The sequence below is a fragment of the Monodelphis domestica genome, chromosome 5 (assembly GCF_027887165.1).
Source record: "Monodelphis domestica isolate mMonDom1 chromosome 5, mMonDom1.pri, whole genome shotgun sequence".
NCBI lineage: Eukaryota > Metazoa > Chordata > Mammalia > Didelphimorphia > Didelphidae > Monodelphis > Monodelphis domestica.
Window position 1 is genome coordinate 124,570,587 of NC_077231.1, and position 17,744 is coordinate 124,588,330.

Sequence of the window (17,744 nt, forward strand, 5' to 3'; positions counted from 1 at the left end):
ACACAGCCTTTGGTGGACCTTTTTGCCAGGCTAGGGTCATGCCTATTCACATTCCTGACTTTTCCTACCAGACTTATCCCTTTCTTGCTCATCTAGCAGAAAAGGAACTGATTTTTTTACCAGCCCCTAATAATACTACTCTCCTCACTCCCATCCCACCAAAAGAAGTCCTGAAAATAAGCACTTTAGGGAGAATATGAAAAAAAGAGAATGACTTACCAGAGGGGATGAAGAGTACAATGAGGCACAGCAGAAGCTTGGGTCCCAAAGGCAGCATGTCTGTGGGAGGAGAGAGAAAAAGAGGTGATGGAGTAGAGGGCAATAGGAAAGAGAAAGGAGAGAAGAGAGAAATGAAGCAGATAGTAGCATCTAATTCTGGAACAGAACATTCTGAGGTCCTTTTCTCTTTTGCTGGCTGCTCTCTTCTCAACGATTTCCTACGTTGTCCTTAAACTCCCAGTCTTTCTTTTCTCCTCATATTTCATCTATCTCTTCTGATTCTTCATTCTTGTTTCTCCTGTATCTGTCTTTTGTTTACTCCTCTTTTGTTCTTTTTTATCTTTCCTCTTTTTCTATAAAGAGGGCTTTCAGTAACCCCATCAATCTATACTTGCTCCCACCTATAGCCACTTGCCACATCCTGCAGTTTCCTCCACCCCTTAACATCTGGTTCTCCTTGATTTCTTGTATTTGTCTCCTTTCCTCTGCTTCCCTTGGTGTCTCTTCCTCTCCTGGCCCTTGGATAATAGAACAAAATTTGCCATCCCACAACTTAAAACTTAGTGATCATCACCACCCCCATTCTCTCTCCCTTTTCAGGGCCCCGGACAACTGGACAACTCACTAGGTTCAGTGATCTGTCTTTTCCTACCGTCTCCTTTAGCAGTTGAGTATGTCTTTACCCTTTTTCAGGCAGTCCCCCACTTTGGCTGAGGAATAAGACGAGCAGGGCCACTCCCCAGGAAGCATTCCAAGTTTGGCTGTGTCTGAAAGAATGAAGTGGAGAGAGGGAGGAGAAAGGGAGGAGAGAAAGAAAGAGAGAGAAGCAGGATGGAGTGTCATAATGAGTATGGAATGAGAAAAAGGGAGGGAGGGAAGAGGGGAGTTTATGCTCTCGATGCAAAGGTTAGGACCATAATGATCCTAGAATCCAGAGCACACATGTATCATTCACAGTCTATGGTCCAATCCTTCCTTTTGTCCATGAGGCTGTCTTACTTAGTTACTTCTCCCTCACTCTTTTAAATGATTTGTTCACATTCACTAAATAACATCTATATCTCTCTGTTTAAAAAAAAATCCCCATTTTTCTGCCCTCTTTGTCCCTTCTATCAAACCTCCCCTCTGCCAACATCATTCCTTTCTTCCCTCACCCCTTTTATTTCTATCTTCTTCAGTCTCATAATTCTTTCCTGATTTTAAGCCGTCAGGCTTTTAGAATCTCCCCAGTTCTCTTGCTGAGAATTACCATGCTTCTCTAGGAAATGATTGGCTGACTCAGGCTTAGGCAAAAAGTTGAGAAACAGGCAATCCCAGAAATCTGGCCAAACACCATGATATGGATCTATGGAAAGGCATAGTGATCCTATGTCAGGATCAGTCTTTGTTCCAACTTAAACTAAACATCTTGGACTGTGGAACCCTGTAGGTACAACATCAGGAGCAACCTGGAGATCATGTACATTCTGTCATGTGCTTTATCAAACATACAAACAAAAGTGAGTTGGAGTTGAAATCAAGAAAACCCACAAATACTGCCTCTGGCATTTACTAGCAGGGTGACCCTAAGTAAATTACAATTTCTTTGAGCTTGAATTTCCATTTCTGTATAATGAAGAATCTGATAATGTATCTGTAGTATCAGGGTTTCTATGTCAGTTAAATGAGATGGTGTATGAAAAGTTCTTTACAAATGTTTTTGATAGATAGATAGATAGATAGATAGATAGGGAAGCTGAGGTTTCCACCAGCCAAAATTCAACTTGAGTGCATTCAGGATTTGCTACTCACTGAAAGGCATTATAAAAGCCAGGAATTTAGACTAGAAACACTGGCCTTCTCTCCTTGGTCTGCCTTTCCTTTTGACCTAGATTCATTTGACTCTATTAAGCTAAAGAGGTTCTTGGTAGTGTCAACATAGTTGAACCCTAAGCTAGGTTGTTATCTGTAAAAGAAGGCTTTGATAGCCATCCTGAGACAAATGGAAAGTAATAGCCTGGAAGCATTCTGTATGACTTTTGTTGGCGAGATGTTTTGGCTATAATTAAAGAGCTACCAGTTTGATCTTAGGAGGGTTAGGTTTTAGTCACTCTCCTCTAACAGGCTGAAGCTAAGATTGTTGAGTTGACTTTGAAGAAAGGAGTGCCCTGTAGTCATGTTCCTAGTCAGGAACAGGCAGTCCAGCAAAGTGATGTTTTCAATAGAGTTGACATGCCCAGTGAGCAGAAAACCAAGCAAGCCCAACAGGACAATAGGTATATAGCAAAGATGTTGCATTTAGCAAGGAGAATTGTCCCTCTTTCTGTATTATATACTCATCAAGATAAGCTTCTAGTAAATGATGCCTATTTGTGTGTCAACCTGAAAAATCACAGAACCACCAAAGCAGTTACAAAAAATCATATTTTTAATCAGGACAAAGGAGACAAGGCTATTATGGCTACCACATAGGATCCAAGCTTGGAGATTCTGAAAGGAAAATACCAGGAATGGGAATTTTCCTTCAAACTAGAGAACTTGGAGTCTTATGTATACTTTAGGGAATACAGGAAAGAAATGGCAACTGATTGACTTACCTGGGCAATAGGGGAAAAGGTTTCAGAGCTACCTCAAAGCAATAAGATAAACTTAGAAGATAAAAGGATTCTTAATGCTTTGCTACATCCCCCACTCCTGTCCAAGGTTGTTTCATTTGGGACAGGGTCCAATCTGAGAGTTTCTTGAAAGCAAGTTCCAAATCTGGGGTTCCATAAAACAAAGTTGTCATTTGGGAATGCACACATATTTATGAAGAGAATGTTATATTGTAAATCCTCTTCCTTTGTTATTTGATCAGATGTCCTTGCTTTATATTAATGTGCCAAGGGAAAAAAAGTTACATCTACAGATACTCTTTTGAGTACATATCAGGTATAAGATTACTAGGTGGTGCAATAGATAAAGTATGAGACCTGGAGTCAGGAAGACTCCTCTTCTTTAATTCAAATCTGGCCTCAGACAATTACTAGCTGTGTGACCCTGGGCAAGTCACTTAACTCGGTTTGCCTCAGTTTCCTCATCTGTAAAATGAGTTGGAGAAGATAATGGCAAATCACTCTAGTATCTTTGCCAAGAAAACCCCAAATGGGGTCACAAAGTCAAACACAACTAAAAATGACTAAACAACTGTTTTGAGAGAAGAGTGTCACAGGTAGTATGGATAAATATCACTTGTTTGGTGTGGTATGGATATAGTAGTTTCTTTCTACAAGGAACTTAATCATAACATTGGATTTTTCTTCACTGCATTTCTAGGAGTCTGATGTCTGTATACCCTTATTTTGGCGAAAGTAAACCTAAAGTACAGCAACATTAGTGCCAGGCCTGGAATCAAGAGATCCTGGGTTTAAATCAGACCTCAGATATTTCCTAACTCTGTGACTCTGGACAAGTCACTTGGGCACAATATCTTAGCTTTTCTGTCTTAAAATTGATACTAAGATAGATAATTAAGGATTTTAAAAATATATAGCAATGCTAACCAGAATATTAGTGAGTCTGACAAATGATCTGCAATAGAATTTGCAATAATTTCTTTCTAAAGGGAGAGATCTTAAGGAAAAGTCCAAATTGGTAAATGAAATCATAGGTTGATAATGTAAAATTCCAAAGCTAAAAATTATTTTTTAAAATCTCCTCACTTTTTATAGAGAAATAGCAGACTGAAGACTAATAAATTATGGATTAGAAAAAAAATTAAGAGGGTAACAGTAAGAAAAAGAAAAGAGAAATGGGAAAAACACAGAAAATTAAATAAGTTTGCCTTCTTTCTTTAATGATAAGCACTCTCAACTCAGTGACTGATTTACTGATTTTGGTCAGTCCTCAAGACAAATATGAATAGACATCCTATTTTCTACCAACACCTGATCACTTCTGTCCCTCCCAAACCTCGCCTTTTCTATCCACAGAGAGTGCTCATCGCCTGGAAAACAGATGTGATTCTAGGAATGGAGTTTGGGAAAAAGAGGAAGTAGTGAAGGGGGCAGGTAGGAGAGAATATGAAGGAGAGAAAGCAAACTTAGGATAAGAGATAGTATGGAAAGCCTGCAAGCACTTGTGTTTTCCATGAAGCTCAGACAGATGGAGAGACTGGCTACTTACCAATCAGTTGGCAGGGAGAACAGTGACCTCAACTATGATGACCAAGCCAGAGGCTACAGAAAATTAGGGCCTCCCCAGGCAGTGGGAGTGGGACTTTCTCTTGGGAAGAGGATCTGGGGGTGGGGAGAGGGTGGAGAGAATAGGAACAGAATGTTCAGAGTAAGCACCAGAGAAAGAAAGGAAGGAATGCCTTAGGAGCAAAGGAGAAGTAGTAAATCTGACTGGCATAAGGACATAATCCACAATATACTGCTGGGCATTACAGTTTTTGTCCCACTTGTAAAGAATGTAATGTGTTTCAAAGATTTTTCCTCAAGAAAGCCCACAAGGACCCATGCTCCTTAGAGGCTTCTCTATTTGTTCTCAGAAAAATTCCTTTCTCCTCTTTCATTCCACTTCTAGGACCTCCATAATTTGACCAAGTGCTACTCAACACAAAGGTTTATAAATTATCAGATGCAATTCCCCTTAATTCTAGTGTTTTTCTTATGTTGATTGTCTTCCATTTATTCTGAGTATATCTTATTGTAATATTGTCTGATTATTGTTTTCCCAATTAGTCTTGAAAGCAGGGACTATCTTTGCCTTTCTTCATAGCCCCAGTGTTCAGCACAGTGCTTTGAATGTTGTAGACCCAAAATTAATGCCAGTTGATCCACAGCCTAACTGAATTTTGAGATCTGAAAATGCTTCCTGCCTTTAAAATTTCTCCTTTGAGTTAAAAGGTTTCTCTCTGGTACTGGGGATAGATCTAAAGTACAATTTTTTATTCATACTTCCATTCCAAATGGTTTAGATTTCCTTACAGATTTTGCTAACTAGTACACGGGTGGTAATTCCTCATGGAACTAGTTTGTATTTCATGGGTCAAAATGACTTCCTGTGAATGAATGAGGGACCTTTGGGTCACCCAGAGAAGCTTGGATACTTTTTTTTAAGGACCTCTAAACCCTGAGATGGAAACTGGAGTGAAAAGCATGAGAGAAGGAAGAAAGGGAAGTGGAGAATTTTACTCTTCTGTGATTTTATTCAGCTGTTTATTGGCCTGGAAAGAAGGTCTCTATTAGCTAGCTGAAGGCCTCTGGGCAAAAGTACAAAAACAATTAGTGCAAGCCAATCCAAGCAAATTTAATCCAAGTTCTAAACAAACAAACAAACAAACAAATAAAACCATTTAAAAAAAAGAAGAAAGAGAATTTAGGGAATTTAGTGCAAATTGAAGGGGGAAGAAAATTAAACCAGAACAATGGTCTTGCAGTTGGATTGTAAACTCAGCAGATCAGGTTTCTAAAACAAGCAAGACAAGGTGGACTTACTGGCTAAGATAAGGACATGAACTTGCTACCTAACTGCCTCCTGAGATTTAAGTATTCAGAACAACAGTTGTGCACAAGGGCTTCTGCCATAAATTGTTTGAAAGAAATTCAGGGAGTGCCCATAATGAGACTAGAAAGGACTCACTAAGTTATTTCATCCAATAAACCAAATTGGAGAATCTGGGCCATAAGCTTCCAAATGGTTTGGTATTAGAAGAGAGGCAAAGGAAAAGAAAACCATCTTCAATACAGTAACAAAGAAATTTAGCAACAACAATCTTAGGAGCAAAGAACCTAGTTGTATAGGTCCCAGAGTCAGTGAATATGAAAATGTTATTTGCCATATACAAAAATAATGCCTCTGACACATTATCAGAACAACATGTGCTTTGAGTTATTTTGTGTTGGTGGTGCCAATGGAATTGCCTTGATTAGGTTATAAACAAAACCATGCATTTGTGAAATGGCAGGCCAAGATTTGAGGTGCAATATGTGGCTCATAGAGAATCTACCCAATTTTTTTCCTCCAAAACCAACTGGCTTATGTGGAAAGAAAACTAAAAAATTGAGATTCATCACCATCACATTCTAAAAAATGGAATTAATTGATCATGGGCAAATAAGATGAAGCTCAACAGCAAAATAATACTGTGAAATACAATGATGGTATGCCTAGATCATAAAGGAGGTTAGAAGGAAACAATCAATTATTAAGCACCAACTATGCCAGGTACTGCCAAGGACTTTACACAAATTATCTTATTTGATCCTCACAACAATCTTGGGAAGCAGATGAAATTATGATATCCATCTTATAGTTGAAGAAAGTGAGACAGACAGAGGTTAAGGGACTTGCCCATACTCTCACAAATAGGATATGTTTAAGGACAAATTTGATCTGGTCTTCCTAATGCTAGTAGGATCATCAGTCTTTCCACTATCCCACCTAACTGCCAACCCATCCATGCCTTCTAATCTTATGTAATTCTTGTCAATGTGATTCTAGAAATTCTTTTTTTATTATTTTCTTTCTTTTTTATTATTTTTTCTTTTTCTCTTTTTTTAAACCCTTACCTTCCACCTTAGAATCAATACTGTGCATAGGTTCCAAGGTAGAATAGTGATAAGGGCTAGGCAATGGAGGGGTCCAGGGTCACACAACTGGGAAGTGTCTGAGGTCAAATATGAACCTAGGACCTTCCATCTCTAGGCCTGGCTCTCAATCCACTGACCTACCTAGCTACTCCCTTTTAATTATTATTAATAGCATTTATCTACAAGTGTCCTAGCTTCTGCTCCCATTCTGGCATCATCCAGGAGACAGACATGTTCATACAAATTATGTCTTTCATGTTTCCACCTTTTAGTTCACTCTCTGAAAATACCATATATTTTTCATAGAGAATCTACCCAATATATTGAAGGTCTTCCTCTATAATTTTTAAATTAAATTTTTTTCAATTATCCAATATTTTTCCCCTTCCCCCAGTAGAAAAAGGATAGAAGGGGGCAGCTGGGTAGCTCAGTGGATTGAGAGCCAGGTCTAGAAATGGGAGGTCCTAGGTTCAAATCTGGCCTCAGACACTTCCCAGGTATATGACCCTGGGCAAGTTACTTAACCCCCATTGCCTAGCCCTTACCACTCTTCTGCCTTGGAATCAATACTGTGTATTGATTCCAAGACAGTATTGATTCCAAGACAGAAGGTAAGGGTTTAAAAAAAAGAAAAGAAAAAGAAAATCATATCAAATGCACATGGTTAAGCAAAACAAATTTCCACATTGGCCATATCCAAGAAAAAAAAGTATATCTCAGTCTGCATATTTAGTCCAATATTCTAATTCAGGAGGTAAGTAGAACTTTTGATCATAATTCATCTGACCACATAATTGATCAGGGTCCTTAAGTCTTTCAAAAGAGTTTGCTTTTACAATGTTGTTTTTACAATAAAAATTGTTCTTCTGCATCATTTCACAAGTCTCCCCAGATTTCTCTAAAACTCCTTCTCTCATTATTTCTTATAGCCAATAGTATTCTATTTATTCATATTTAATAATTTATTCAGCCATCCCCCAAATGACAGATAGCCCCTTAATTTCTAGTTCTTTACCACCACAAAAAGAACAACTATAAATATTTTTGTATATGTAAGATCTTTTTTTCTCTTTCTTTCATCTATTTAAGATATGGGCCACTGTGAATTTCAAAACTACTCAACCCTGTTCAAACCATTCTTTAGAGGATGGGATTTGGCTATTTCCTGATCAATAACAATAGAGATACTTGGAATGACAGAATCAGGTCTTGGAAACTACAATCTCCACCCTACTCAAGGTAACAGGATTTAGGAAAGGCTGCAGCAAAGCTCAAGATTTAATTATTTGAGAATGTGGCCTTCAACAGACATGCAAAGGGGACAGACCTCTGGGCGGTCCTGGGTGAAGCTAGAGCCATCATTGGCACAGGTGAGACACAGGAAGTGAGGTAGAGGACAGCTGAGGAGTCTGGGGACTTCCTGTGTGGAGGAAAGGAGGTTGTTGGAGCCCAGTGCTTGCAGGGGAGGCCCTCAGACTGTTTCTCCATTTTGGTCACTTGAGTGATAGGGACTGATCTCTTTTCTTTGCCTCAACTATCCAAGGCCTTGGGCCTTTGGCCCAGCCTAAGCAGAGTGGGTATTTAAGCCCTATTCCCTTCTCTCCCCTTTCTCTCTCTCTCTCTCTCTCTCTCTCTCTCTCTCTCTCTCTCTCTCTCTCTCTCTCTCTCTCTCTCTCTCTCTCTCTCTTTAATACCTTTCTTCCTACTGTTGGTAATTAAAAACTCCATAAAAGGTTAACTGCTGACTTGAGTTTTCATTTAGGAATTACATAGCTGAATTCCTTGGCGACCTTAAATTAATATATATCAGTCTTTTAAAGTGATTTCCATATCACACCACCTAATAGTGACATTGCTAGATAAAAAACACTTTAGTGATTTTATGGGCATAGTTCCCAATTGCTTTCCAGAATAACTACCAAATCATAGCTCCAACAACAACAGTATATCAATGTGTCTGTTTTCCTACTTCTTCTCCAACATTGGTCATTTTCCCTTTTTATCAATTTGCCATTCTGATGCATGTAAAATGGAACCTTAAAGTTGATTTAACTTTGTGTTTCTCTAATTATTAGTAATTTGGTACATTTTTATATATAGTTATTGAGAGCTTGGATATCTTCTCTTGAGAATTACCTATTTACAACCTTTGACCATTTATCAATTGAGAAAAGTCTATTATTCTTATACATTTAAATCAATTTCTCATATATTTTGGAAACTGAAGAAAATTAAAATTGAATTATATTATTTATTAGTAATATTTCTATGTGAAATCATTCAATTTCTCAAGTTCTTTGACCTCCCAAGGTCAAACTAAAAAAAGACTGCTTTCTAAAGCTAAAATAATTTACTCCCAGACTTCATTGTATCTAACTGGGCTGGATCCTTTTGTCTTTTGTTAAAGGCAGGGTGGAGACTTGTTCTCTCTTTATCTATAAATAAGAATAACTTCCCCAAGTAATTTGTAAACTGGGAATTACTAGGTAAACCTTCACCCTTCTGAAGAGAAGCCTGCCCTACTTCTCTATAATAAAGTAATGTGGGAAGAGTTGAGAGTTCTAAGTCTATCTCCTCTTTCAAAATATCCACCAGCTGGGACTACCAGGGGAGGTCCAAAGAACTAACTGTCCGGCCAATCTGAAAGAGAACACACCTTCCTAATAAAAAGAGAATCAGGGCTTAGGGAGTGTCTTTCATAAAAGAAGCAGACACAAAGGACCCATATTTTATTAATAGATTACATGACCCTGTTATTAAATAATATAATTCTAGGGGGAAATGGCCTCCTATTATTTATTGGTTAAAATGTCAGGCACTATGGCACTATAAAAACAAAACTTTTAAAAAAGAACTGTTTTCCTCATATTGAATTTGTTTGTACAAAAACTTTTTAATTTTATCTAATTAAAACTATACACTCCATCTTCTGCCATCCTTTTTCTTGAACCCTTCCCCTACCTATAGATCTAAAAGGTAATACCTCCCTTGTTCCTCTGAATTGTACCAACCTGATAGACATACAGAGATTTGTTGCCTTTCCAGGGCATGTATCCAAGAGAAGGCAGAGGGAATCTTCCAGGACTTGTAAAAGTGAGTAACTACAACTCAAAAGTAATATGATAGAAATCATGCCCAAACAAGGGGTTCTTAACCTGATGTCCATGAACCCCAAGGTCATGAATAGATTTAAGGGTGTTTACAAACATAAGGGAATAATTTTTCACTAGTCTTTGGTTCCTTTCATAATCCTGTAAGTGTTTTTGTTTTGTTTTGTTTTGTTTTGTTTTATGCATTTAAAAACATTATTCTGAGACAAGGTCCATCAAATTCACCAGACTGCCAAAGGCAACTATGACACAAAAAAGGCTAAGAACCCCAGGTCTAAACAAATATCTTATGCCAATTAACCAAAAGTGGATACTTAACCTGAATATTAAAGATTAAATTAATAGTTAGAAAAGAACCAAATGAGATACTTTTCATTTTGGTAAAGGAGTGCATTCTTAATAAACCAAGAGAAAAAGAAAATTATAAAAGATAAAAATAAGTTATTTATATGAAACTAAAAAACTTTTGCATGAACAAAATTAACTCAACTATGATAAAAGGGAAAGTGATTGATTAGGAAAATCTTTGATTCAATTTTTTAAATGAGGATCTGATTTCCAAGATCTATAGGAAACTAACAAAAATTTGTAAGATCAAAAGCCATTCCTCAATAGATCAGATAGATATACTAGAACAAACTGTTCTTGAAAGAATTGAATACTATTATCAAACATGAAAAAATGTTTCAGATCACTAAGAAGTAAAAATTTAAACAATCTACAACGAATACCAGCAAATTAGTAGAGATGACAAAGTTGAGAATAATCAGTATTGAAGAGATTATGTCAATAAAGGTACACTAATTCATTTTTTGATGGAGCTATAAATTTGTTCCAAACATTCTAGAAAGAATATGCAATTTTCCAAAGAAAGTGTCTAAAATATCTATACTTAAGACACAGAGATTCTACTGTTAGGCATATTGAGGTCAATGACAAAAGGCCCCTCAAACACCAAAAATTTATAGTAGCACTCTTTGAAATAGCAAAGAACTAAAAACAAAGTGCCCACTGATGAAAGAATGACTAAATAAATTGTGGTACATGAATGTAATTGAACATAATATGCTATAAGAAATTAGAATATCAAAAGTATGGTAAATGAAGTAGAACCAGGAAAATAATAGATGAGACTACAACAATATATATAGAAAAAATAATAAAAACTCAATGATGCAAAATTATTAATAATAAGCTTGGTCCCAAACAAAAGATATGAGAAGGTACTTCTGAATTCCTTTGGAGACTCTGGGTATGGAATACTATGTATGATTTCAGACTTTTTCTATATTTGGGTTAGTTTTGCTAAACAATTTTTTTCCTTTTTTATTCTCTGATTATGAGATAGCTCTCTGCAAGTAGGAAAAATAAGTACTACATAGAGAAATGTAGGTCACATAAAAACAAAAGATATCAACATAAATTTATTTAATATTGAAAGGTACTAATAGCTGAATAATCAAAAAAAAACAGATCAGAAGCCTATCACAAAGACCTGATATAATAATGAAAGGAGACTTCAATAACTCAACATCTCCTAGAGCTCTCTCTGCCAAAAGCTAAATGAATAGTTTCTTGATTTACCATAGTGACAATTTCATACTTAAAATGCTAGAGGAACCAAAATGGGAAGCTGGTGAAATAAGAGAAATTGGACTGAATATGGATTCATGCAAACTTCAGGTTCATTCCTGCCTTGATTTCTGCTATGACACCCTGGGCAAGTCATTTAACATTTCTGCATTTTAGTAAAATAAGAGAATTGGATTTCAAGAATTTGAAGATCTCTTCCAGGTTTAAATCTACAATCTTATGATTCTAAAGAGAAATATTATTATGGATTTAATTTTCATTAACAGGAAGGAACTAATTGTATTAAAAATGTTAGGAGGATTTAAATATGGCCTTAGACATTTCCTACCTGCATGACCCTTGACAAGTCACTTAATCCCTGTTATGATTAAATTCTCTGGAGAGTATATCTTAATTTATAATTATTTATTAAGCAATAAAAAGCAGGCCTGAGAAAGAAAAGGCAACAGCCATCTATGACCAGCCATTCCCTTATCTTCCTTCCCAAGCAGGCCAGACTTTGGGCATTCAGGAGCTCTTTCAGCCAGCCCTAAAATGGATTTCACCTAGCAGCCTCCCTCCTCCACACCCCAGGAAGCTGAGCCAACTCCCAGCCAGACTTTGAGGATGCAGTCACTCTCTTAGCCACCTTCCCTGTCCATTATTCAAAGGTAAAAAAAAAAATCCTACTTCCTTCCCCCACTCCAATTTATGCTCCTTGTAACTTCCCTTTCCCAAGTCCCTCCTGATATGGAGACTGACTTCAATCAAGACACAAGTCAGGTCTTCCAGATTTCAGGAGTCACTACATGGTCTTTAGAATGACTGTACAACACCTCCTGGCATGGTAGACAAGAAGAGAGAGAACTCTACCCATTGCCTCAGAGAGATACAATTGAAAGGTTCTGTAAATCTAGAGATGTGAACCCTGGAGTTCAATCCCCAGAAGTCCTTGCTCTAGTTCCCAGGATGCCCTCTAATCTCACCTGAGTTCCTACCTGCGTGGGATCAAAATTTCTATTTAACTAGCTGTAAAAGCCTACTGAGCTCTCTTCCTACTTCCACTTACCTTATGATGTCTCTCATGATGTAAGTGAAATTGATTGCGGCACGTGCTTTCTTATTTTTGTATTTCCTTTCATTCTTAATCTTAAATAAACCTCTAAAATATATAATACTTCTAGCAGAGAAACTAATTTTAACCGCTACAGTTTTGGTGTAACCATTTCGGAAACCTAAATACCCTCAATCTTCTGATCCACTGTAACTCAGTTCAGCCTTTAATAGCTAGTGCCTAGTTTGTTTGTTTTTTAAGCCACGTTTCTCCAAGATGCTTTTTTAGAAAATCATCTTGATCAGCTCTGGCCTGCAGCCATCCACTTCGGACTTTCTTGATTCAATATCATTCACCTGCCCATCCTTCCTGCCCAACTGGCTCAGCTCCTGTTCCCAGCATCCAGACCTGTTTGACTCAGATCTCAATCACCTGGTGACCCGCCGACCCCCCCAACACCCCCCCACCCCTGCAAACTCTAGCCTAGAAGCTGACTGCTCATCACCCCAGGCCCAGGACTCATTTCGGTCAGCTGGTAAAAAAATAGGGTAATTTTCCCTTAGGCTACAATTAGCCTCCATGTGGACTGGGGGAGGGGATCACAGGAGGGGAGTAAGAAAGGGAAATAAGGAAGAGACTTTTCCAAACAGGAACTTAAAGCATGGGGTATTTTTTTTAAAGCATTTTATTTGGTCATTTACTAACATTATTCATTGGAAACAAAGATCATTTTCTTTTCCTCCCCCACTCCCACCACTACTCCCATAGTCAACTTGCGATTCCACTGGGTATCACATGTGTCCTTGATTCGAACCCATTTCCATGTTGTTGGTATTTGCATTAGAGTGTTCATTTAGAGTCTCTCCTCAGTCATATCCCTTCAAACCTTATAGTCAAGCAGTTGCTTTTCATCGGTGTTTTTACTCCCACAGTTTATCCTCTGCTTGTGGATAGTGTTTTTTAGATCCCATTGCATTGACACTAATGGAGAAGTCCATCACGTTCGATTGTACCCCAGTGTATCAGTCTCTGTGTACAATGTTTTCCTGGTTCTGCTCCTTTCATTCTGCATGACTTCCTGGAGGTTATTCCAGTCTCCATGGAATTCTTCCACTTTATTATTCCTTTGAGCACAATAGTATTCCATCTCCAACATGTACCACAATTTGTTCAGCCATTCCCCAATTGAAGGGCATCCCCTCATTTTCCAATTTTTGGCCACCACAAAGAGTTCAACTATGAATATTCTTGTACAAATCTTTTTCCTTATTATCTCTTTGGGGTACAAACCCAACAGTGCTATGGCTGGATCAATTGTACAATTGATTTAGCTCTTTGTAAATTTGAGTAATTAAACCTTTGTCAGAGGTTTTTATGAAGATTGTTTCCCAATTTGTTGCTTCCTTTATGATTTTAGTTACATTAGTTTTGTTTGTACAAAAACTTTTTAATTTGATGTAGTCAAAATTATTTATTTTACATTTTGTGACTCTTTCTAAATCTTGCTTGGTTTTAAAATCTTTCCCTTCTCAAAGGTATGACATGTATACTATTCTGTGTTCACCTAATTTACTTACACTTTCCTTCTTTATGTTCAAGTCATTCACCCATTCTGAATTTATCTTGGTGTAGGGTATGAGGTGTTGATCCAAACCTAATCTCTCCCACACTGTCTTCCAATTTTCCCAGCAGTTTTTATCAAATAATGGATTTTTGTCCCAAAAGCTGGGGTCTTTCTGTTTGTCATAAACTGTCTTGCTGAGATCATTTACGACAAGTCTATTCCACTGATCCTCCTTTCTGTCTCTTAGCCAGTACCAAATTTTGATAACCACTGCTTTATAGTATAGTTTGAGCTCTGGGACTGCAAATCCTCCTTCCTTTGCATTTTTTTTCATGATTTCCCTGGATATTCTTGATCTTTTGTCCTTCCAAATTAATTTAGATATGTTTTTTTCTAATTCAGTAAAGAAGTTTTTTGGTAGTTCAATAGGTATGGCACTAAATAAGTAAATTAATTTGGGTAAGATTGTCTTTTTTATTATGTTAGCTCATCCCACCCATGAACAATCAATGTTTTTCCAATTGTTTAGATCTAGTTTTAACTGTGTGGAAAGTGTTTTGTAGTTGTGTTCATATAGTTCCTGTGTTTGTCTTGACAGATAGATTCCTAAGTATTTTATATTGTCTATGGTGATTTTAAATGATATTTCTCTTTCTAATTCTTGCTGCTAAAATGGTTTAGAGATATATAGAAATGCTGATGACTTATGCGAGTTTATTTTGTATCCTGCAACTTTGCTAAAGTTGTTGATTATTTCAAGTAACTTTTTAGTTGATTCTCTAAGATTCTTTAAATATCATCTGCAAAGAGTGATAGCTTGGTCTCCTCATTGCCAATTTTAATACCTTCAATTTCTTTTTCTTCTCTAATTGCTACTGCTAGTGTTTCTAGTACAATGTTAAATAATAGAGGTGATAATGGGCATCCTTCTTTTACTCCTGATCTTATTGGAAGGCTTCTAGTTTATCCCCATTGCAGATGATGTTTGCTGATGGTTTTAGATAGATACTGTTTATTATTATTAGGAAAGGCCCTTCTATTCCTATACTTTCTAGTGTTTTCAATAGGAATGAGTATTGTATTTTGTCAAAGCCTTTTTCTGCATCTATTGAGATAATCATGTGATTTTTGTCAGTTTTCTTGTTAATATGGCCAATTATGTGGATGGTTTTCCTAATATTGAACCATCCTTGCATTCCTGGTATGAATCCTGCCTGGATTCATAGTGGATGACCCTTGTGATGACTTGCTGGAGTCTTTTTGCTAGTATCCTATTTAAGATTTTTGCATCTATATTCATTAGGGAGATTGGTCTATAGTTTTCTTTCTCTGTTTTTGACCTGCCTGGCTTTGGGATCAGTACCATGTTTGTGTCGTAAAATGAATTTGGTAGAACTCCTTCTTGGCTTATTCTTTCAAATAGTTTGTTTAATATTGGGATTAACTGTTCTCTGAATGTTTGATAGAATTCATTTGTGAATCCATCTGGACCTAGGGATTTTTTCTTGGGGAGTTCTTTGATGGCTTATTCAATTTCTTTTTCTGATATGGGGTTGTATAGGTAATTTATTTCTTCCTCTTTTAGTCTAGGCAATTTATAATTTTTTGTAAGTATTCATCCATATCACCTAGATTGCCATATTTGTTGCCATATAATTGGGCACAGTAGTTTTTAATGATTACCTTGATTTCCTCTTCATTAGAGGTGAGGTCTCCTTTTTCATCTTGGATACTGTCAAATTGTTTTATTTCTTTCCTTTTTTTAATTAGACAGACTAGTACTTTGTCTATTTTATTTGTTTTTTCAAAGTAACATCTTCTAGTCTTATTTATTAAATCAATAGTTCTTTGACTTTCAATTTTATTAATTTCTCCTTTGAGTTTTAGGATCTCTAATTTAGTCTTCATCTGAGGATTTTTAATTTGCTCACTTTCTAATTTTTTAATTTGTGTGCCCAATTCATTGACCTCCGCCCTTCTTAATTTGTTAATATATGAACTCAAGGATATAAATTTCCCCCTGAGCACTGCTTTGGCTTCATCCCATAGGTTTTGAAAGGATGTCTCATCATTGTCATTTTCTTCAATGAAGTTATTAATTGTTTCTACAATTTGTTCTTTAACTAACTGGTTTTGGAGAATCGTATTGTTTAATTTCCAATTAATTTTCGATTTACCTCTCCATGTTCCCTTACTAATTATTATTTTCATTGCATTGTGATCTGAGAAAGCTGCATTTATTATTTCTGCTCTTTTGCACTTGTTTGCAATGTTTTTATGCCCTAATACATGGTCAATTTTTGTGAATGTACCATGTGCTGCAGAAAAGAAGGTATATTCCTTTTTGTCCCTATTTATTTTTCTCCACATGTCTACTAACTCTAATTTTTTCAGATTTCATTCACTTCTCTTACCTTGTTCTTATTTATTTTTTGGTTTGGTTTATCTAGTTCTGATAGGGGAAGGTTCAGGTCTCCCACTAGTATAGTTTTTCTCTCTATTTCGTCCTTGAGCTCCTATAGTTTCTCCTTTAGAAATTTGGATGCTATGCCATTTGGTGCATATATGTTGAGTACAGATATTTCCTCACTGTCTATACTGCCTTTTATCAGGATGTAATTACCTTCCCTATCTCTTTTAACTAGATTTATTTTTACTTTGGCTTTGTCAGATATCATGATTGCAACTCCTGCCTTCTTTTTGTCAGTTGATGCCCAATAGATTTGGCTCCACCCTCTTACTTTCACCCTATGTGTATCTACCTTCCTCATGTGTGTTTCTTGTAGACAGCATATGGTAGGGTTTTGGATTTTAATCCACTCTGCTATTTGCTTGCGTTTTATGGGTGAGTTCATTCCATTCACATTCAGAGTTATGATTACTAGGTGTGTATTTCCCAGCATTTTGATTTCTGCTCCTGTTCCTGCCTTTTCTTCTTTCACTATTTCTTTCTAAACCAATGTTTGTTTTTAAACACTCCCCCTTATTCTCACCCTTATTTTACTTCCCTTTCTACCCCCTTCTTATTCCCCCCCTTATTTTCCATGTAATCTTTCTAAAATTAATCCCCTGCCCCCTCCCTCACTTGTACTGCTTCCCTCCCCACCAGTCCTTTTGTTACCCTTCTACTCCCCTATAGGGTGCAAATCTATTCTCTGCCCCCAATGGATTGGATTGTTCTTCCCTCTTTGGGTCAATTTCAAAGCACATAAAAGTTGAGTATTTCCTGTCTCTGATCTCTTTACCCTTCCAGTGTATTGATGTTCTCCCCCCTCCCACCATGAGCTTCTTAGTGACATATAAATTTACCCCTGTTTGTTTCTTTTCCCATTTCTTTTAATAGTAACCTATTTTTAAGCTCTAGATATATATAGGTATATGTGTATATATATATATATATATGTATATATATATATATATATGCGTACTCATGTGTATGTATTTATGCATGCATATATCTATATACCTATTATGTCTTGTCCTTTCATCCTATACAGTTTGTCACTGTTCCCTCTAAGTGTACTTCTTTTTGCTGCCCAGGTAATAACAACAGTTTTTAAGAGTTACCAATGACCTCTTTTCTTATAAGGATACATATCATTTTAACTTATTGAGTCTCAAAAAAATTTTTTTCTTTTGTTTTGTTTTTCTTTTTTCCCTCTTTTTAAAAT

At 36.6% G+C, this 17,744-nt stretch overlaps 1 protein-coding gene across 6 annotated transcripts in view; it reads right to left on the reverse strand.

Annotated features, from left to right (window-relative positions):
- Positions 1 to 17,744, reverse strand: part of MFAP5 (microfibril associated protein 5) — a 104,197-nt gene that overhangs the window by 21,182 nt on the left and 65,271 nt on the right. For 3 of the 6 annotated variants that reach the window (XM_056799277.1, XM_056799276.1, XM_056799275.1), the window contains exons 2-3: positions 903 to 986; positions 220 to 279 (exon numbers count right to left, since the gene is read on the reverse strand). In XM_056799277.1, coding sequence (XP_056655255.1) covers positions 220 to 279; positions 903 to 969 — 127 coding nt within the window. In that variant the 5' untranslated portion in view covers positions 970 to 986. Of the gene's footprint in view, positions 1 to 219; positions 280 to 620; positions 803 to 844; positions 987 to 17,744 lie in introns of those variants that run through there. The other 3 variants (XM_056799279.1, XM_056799280.1, XM_056799278.1) reach the window with 3 other exon arrangements.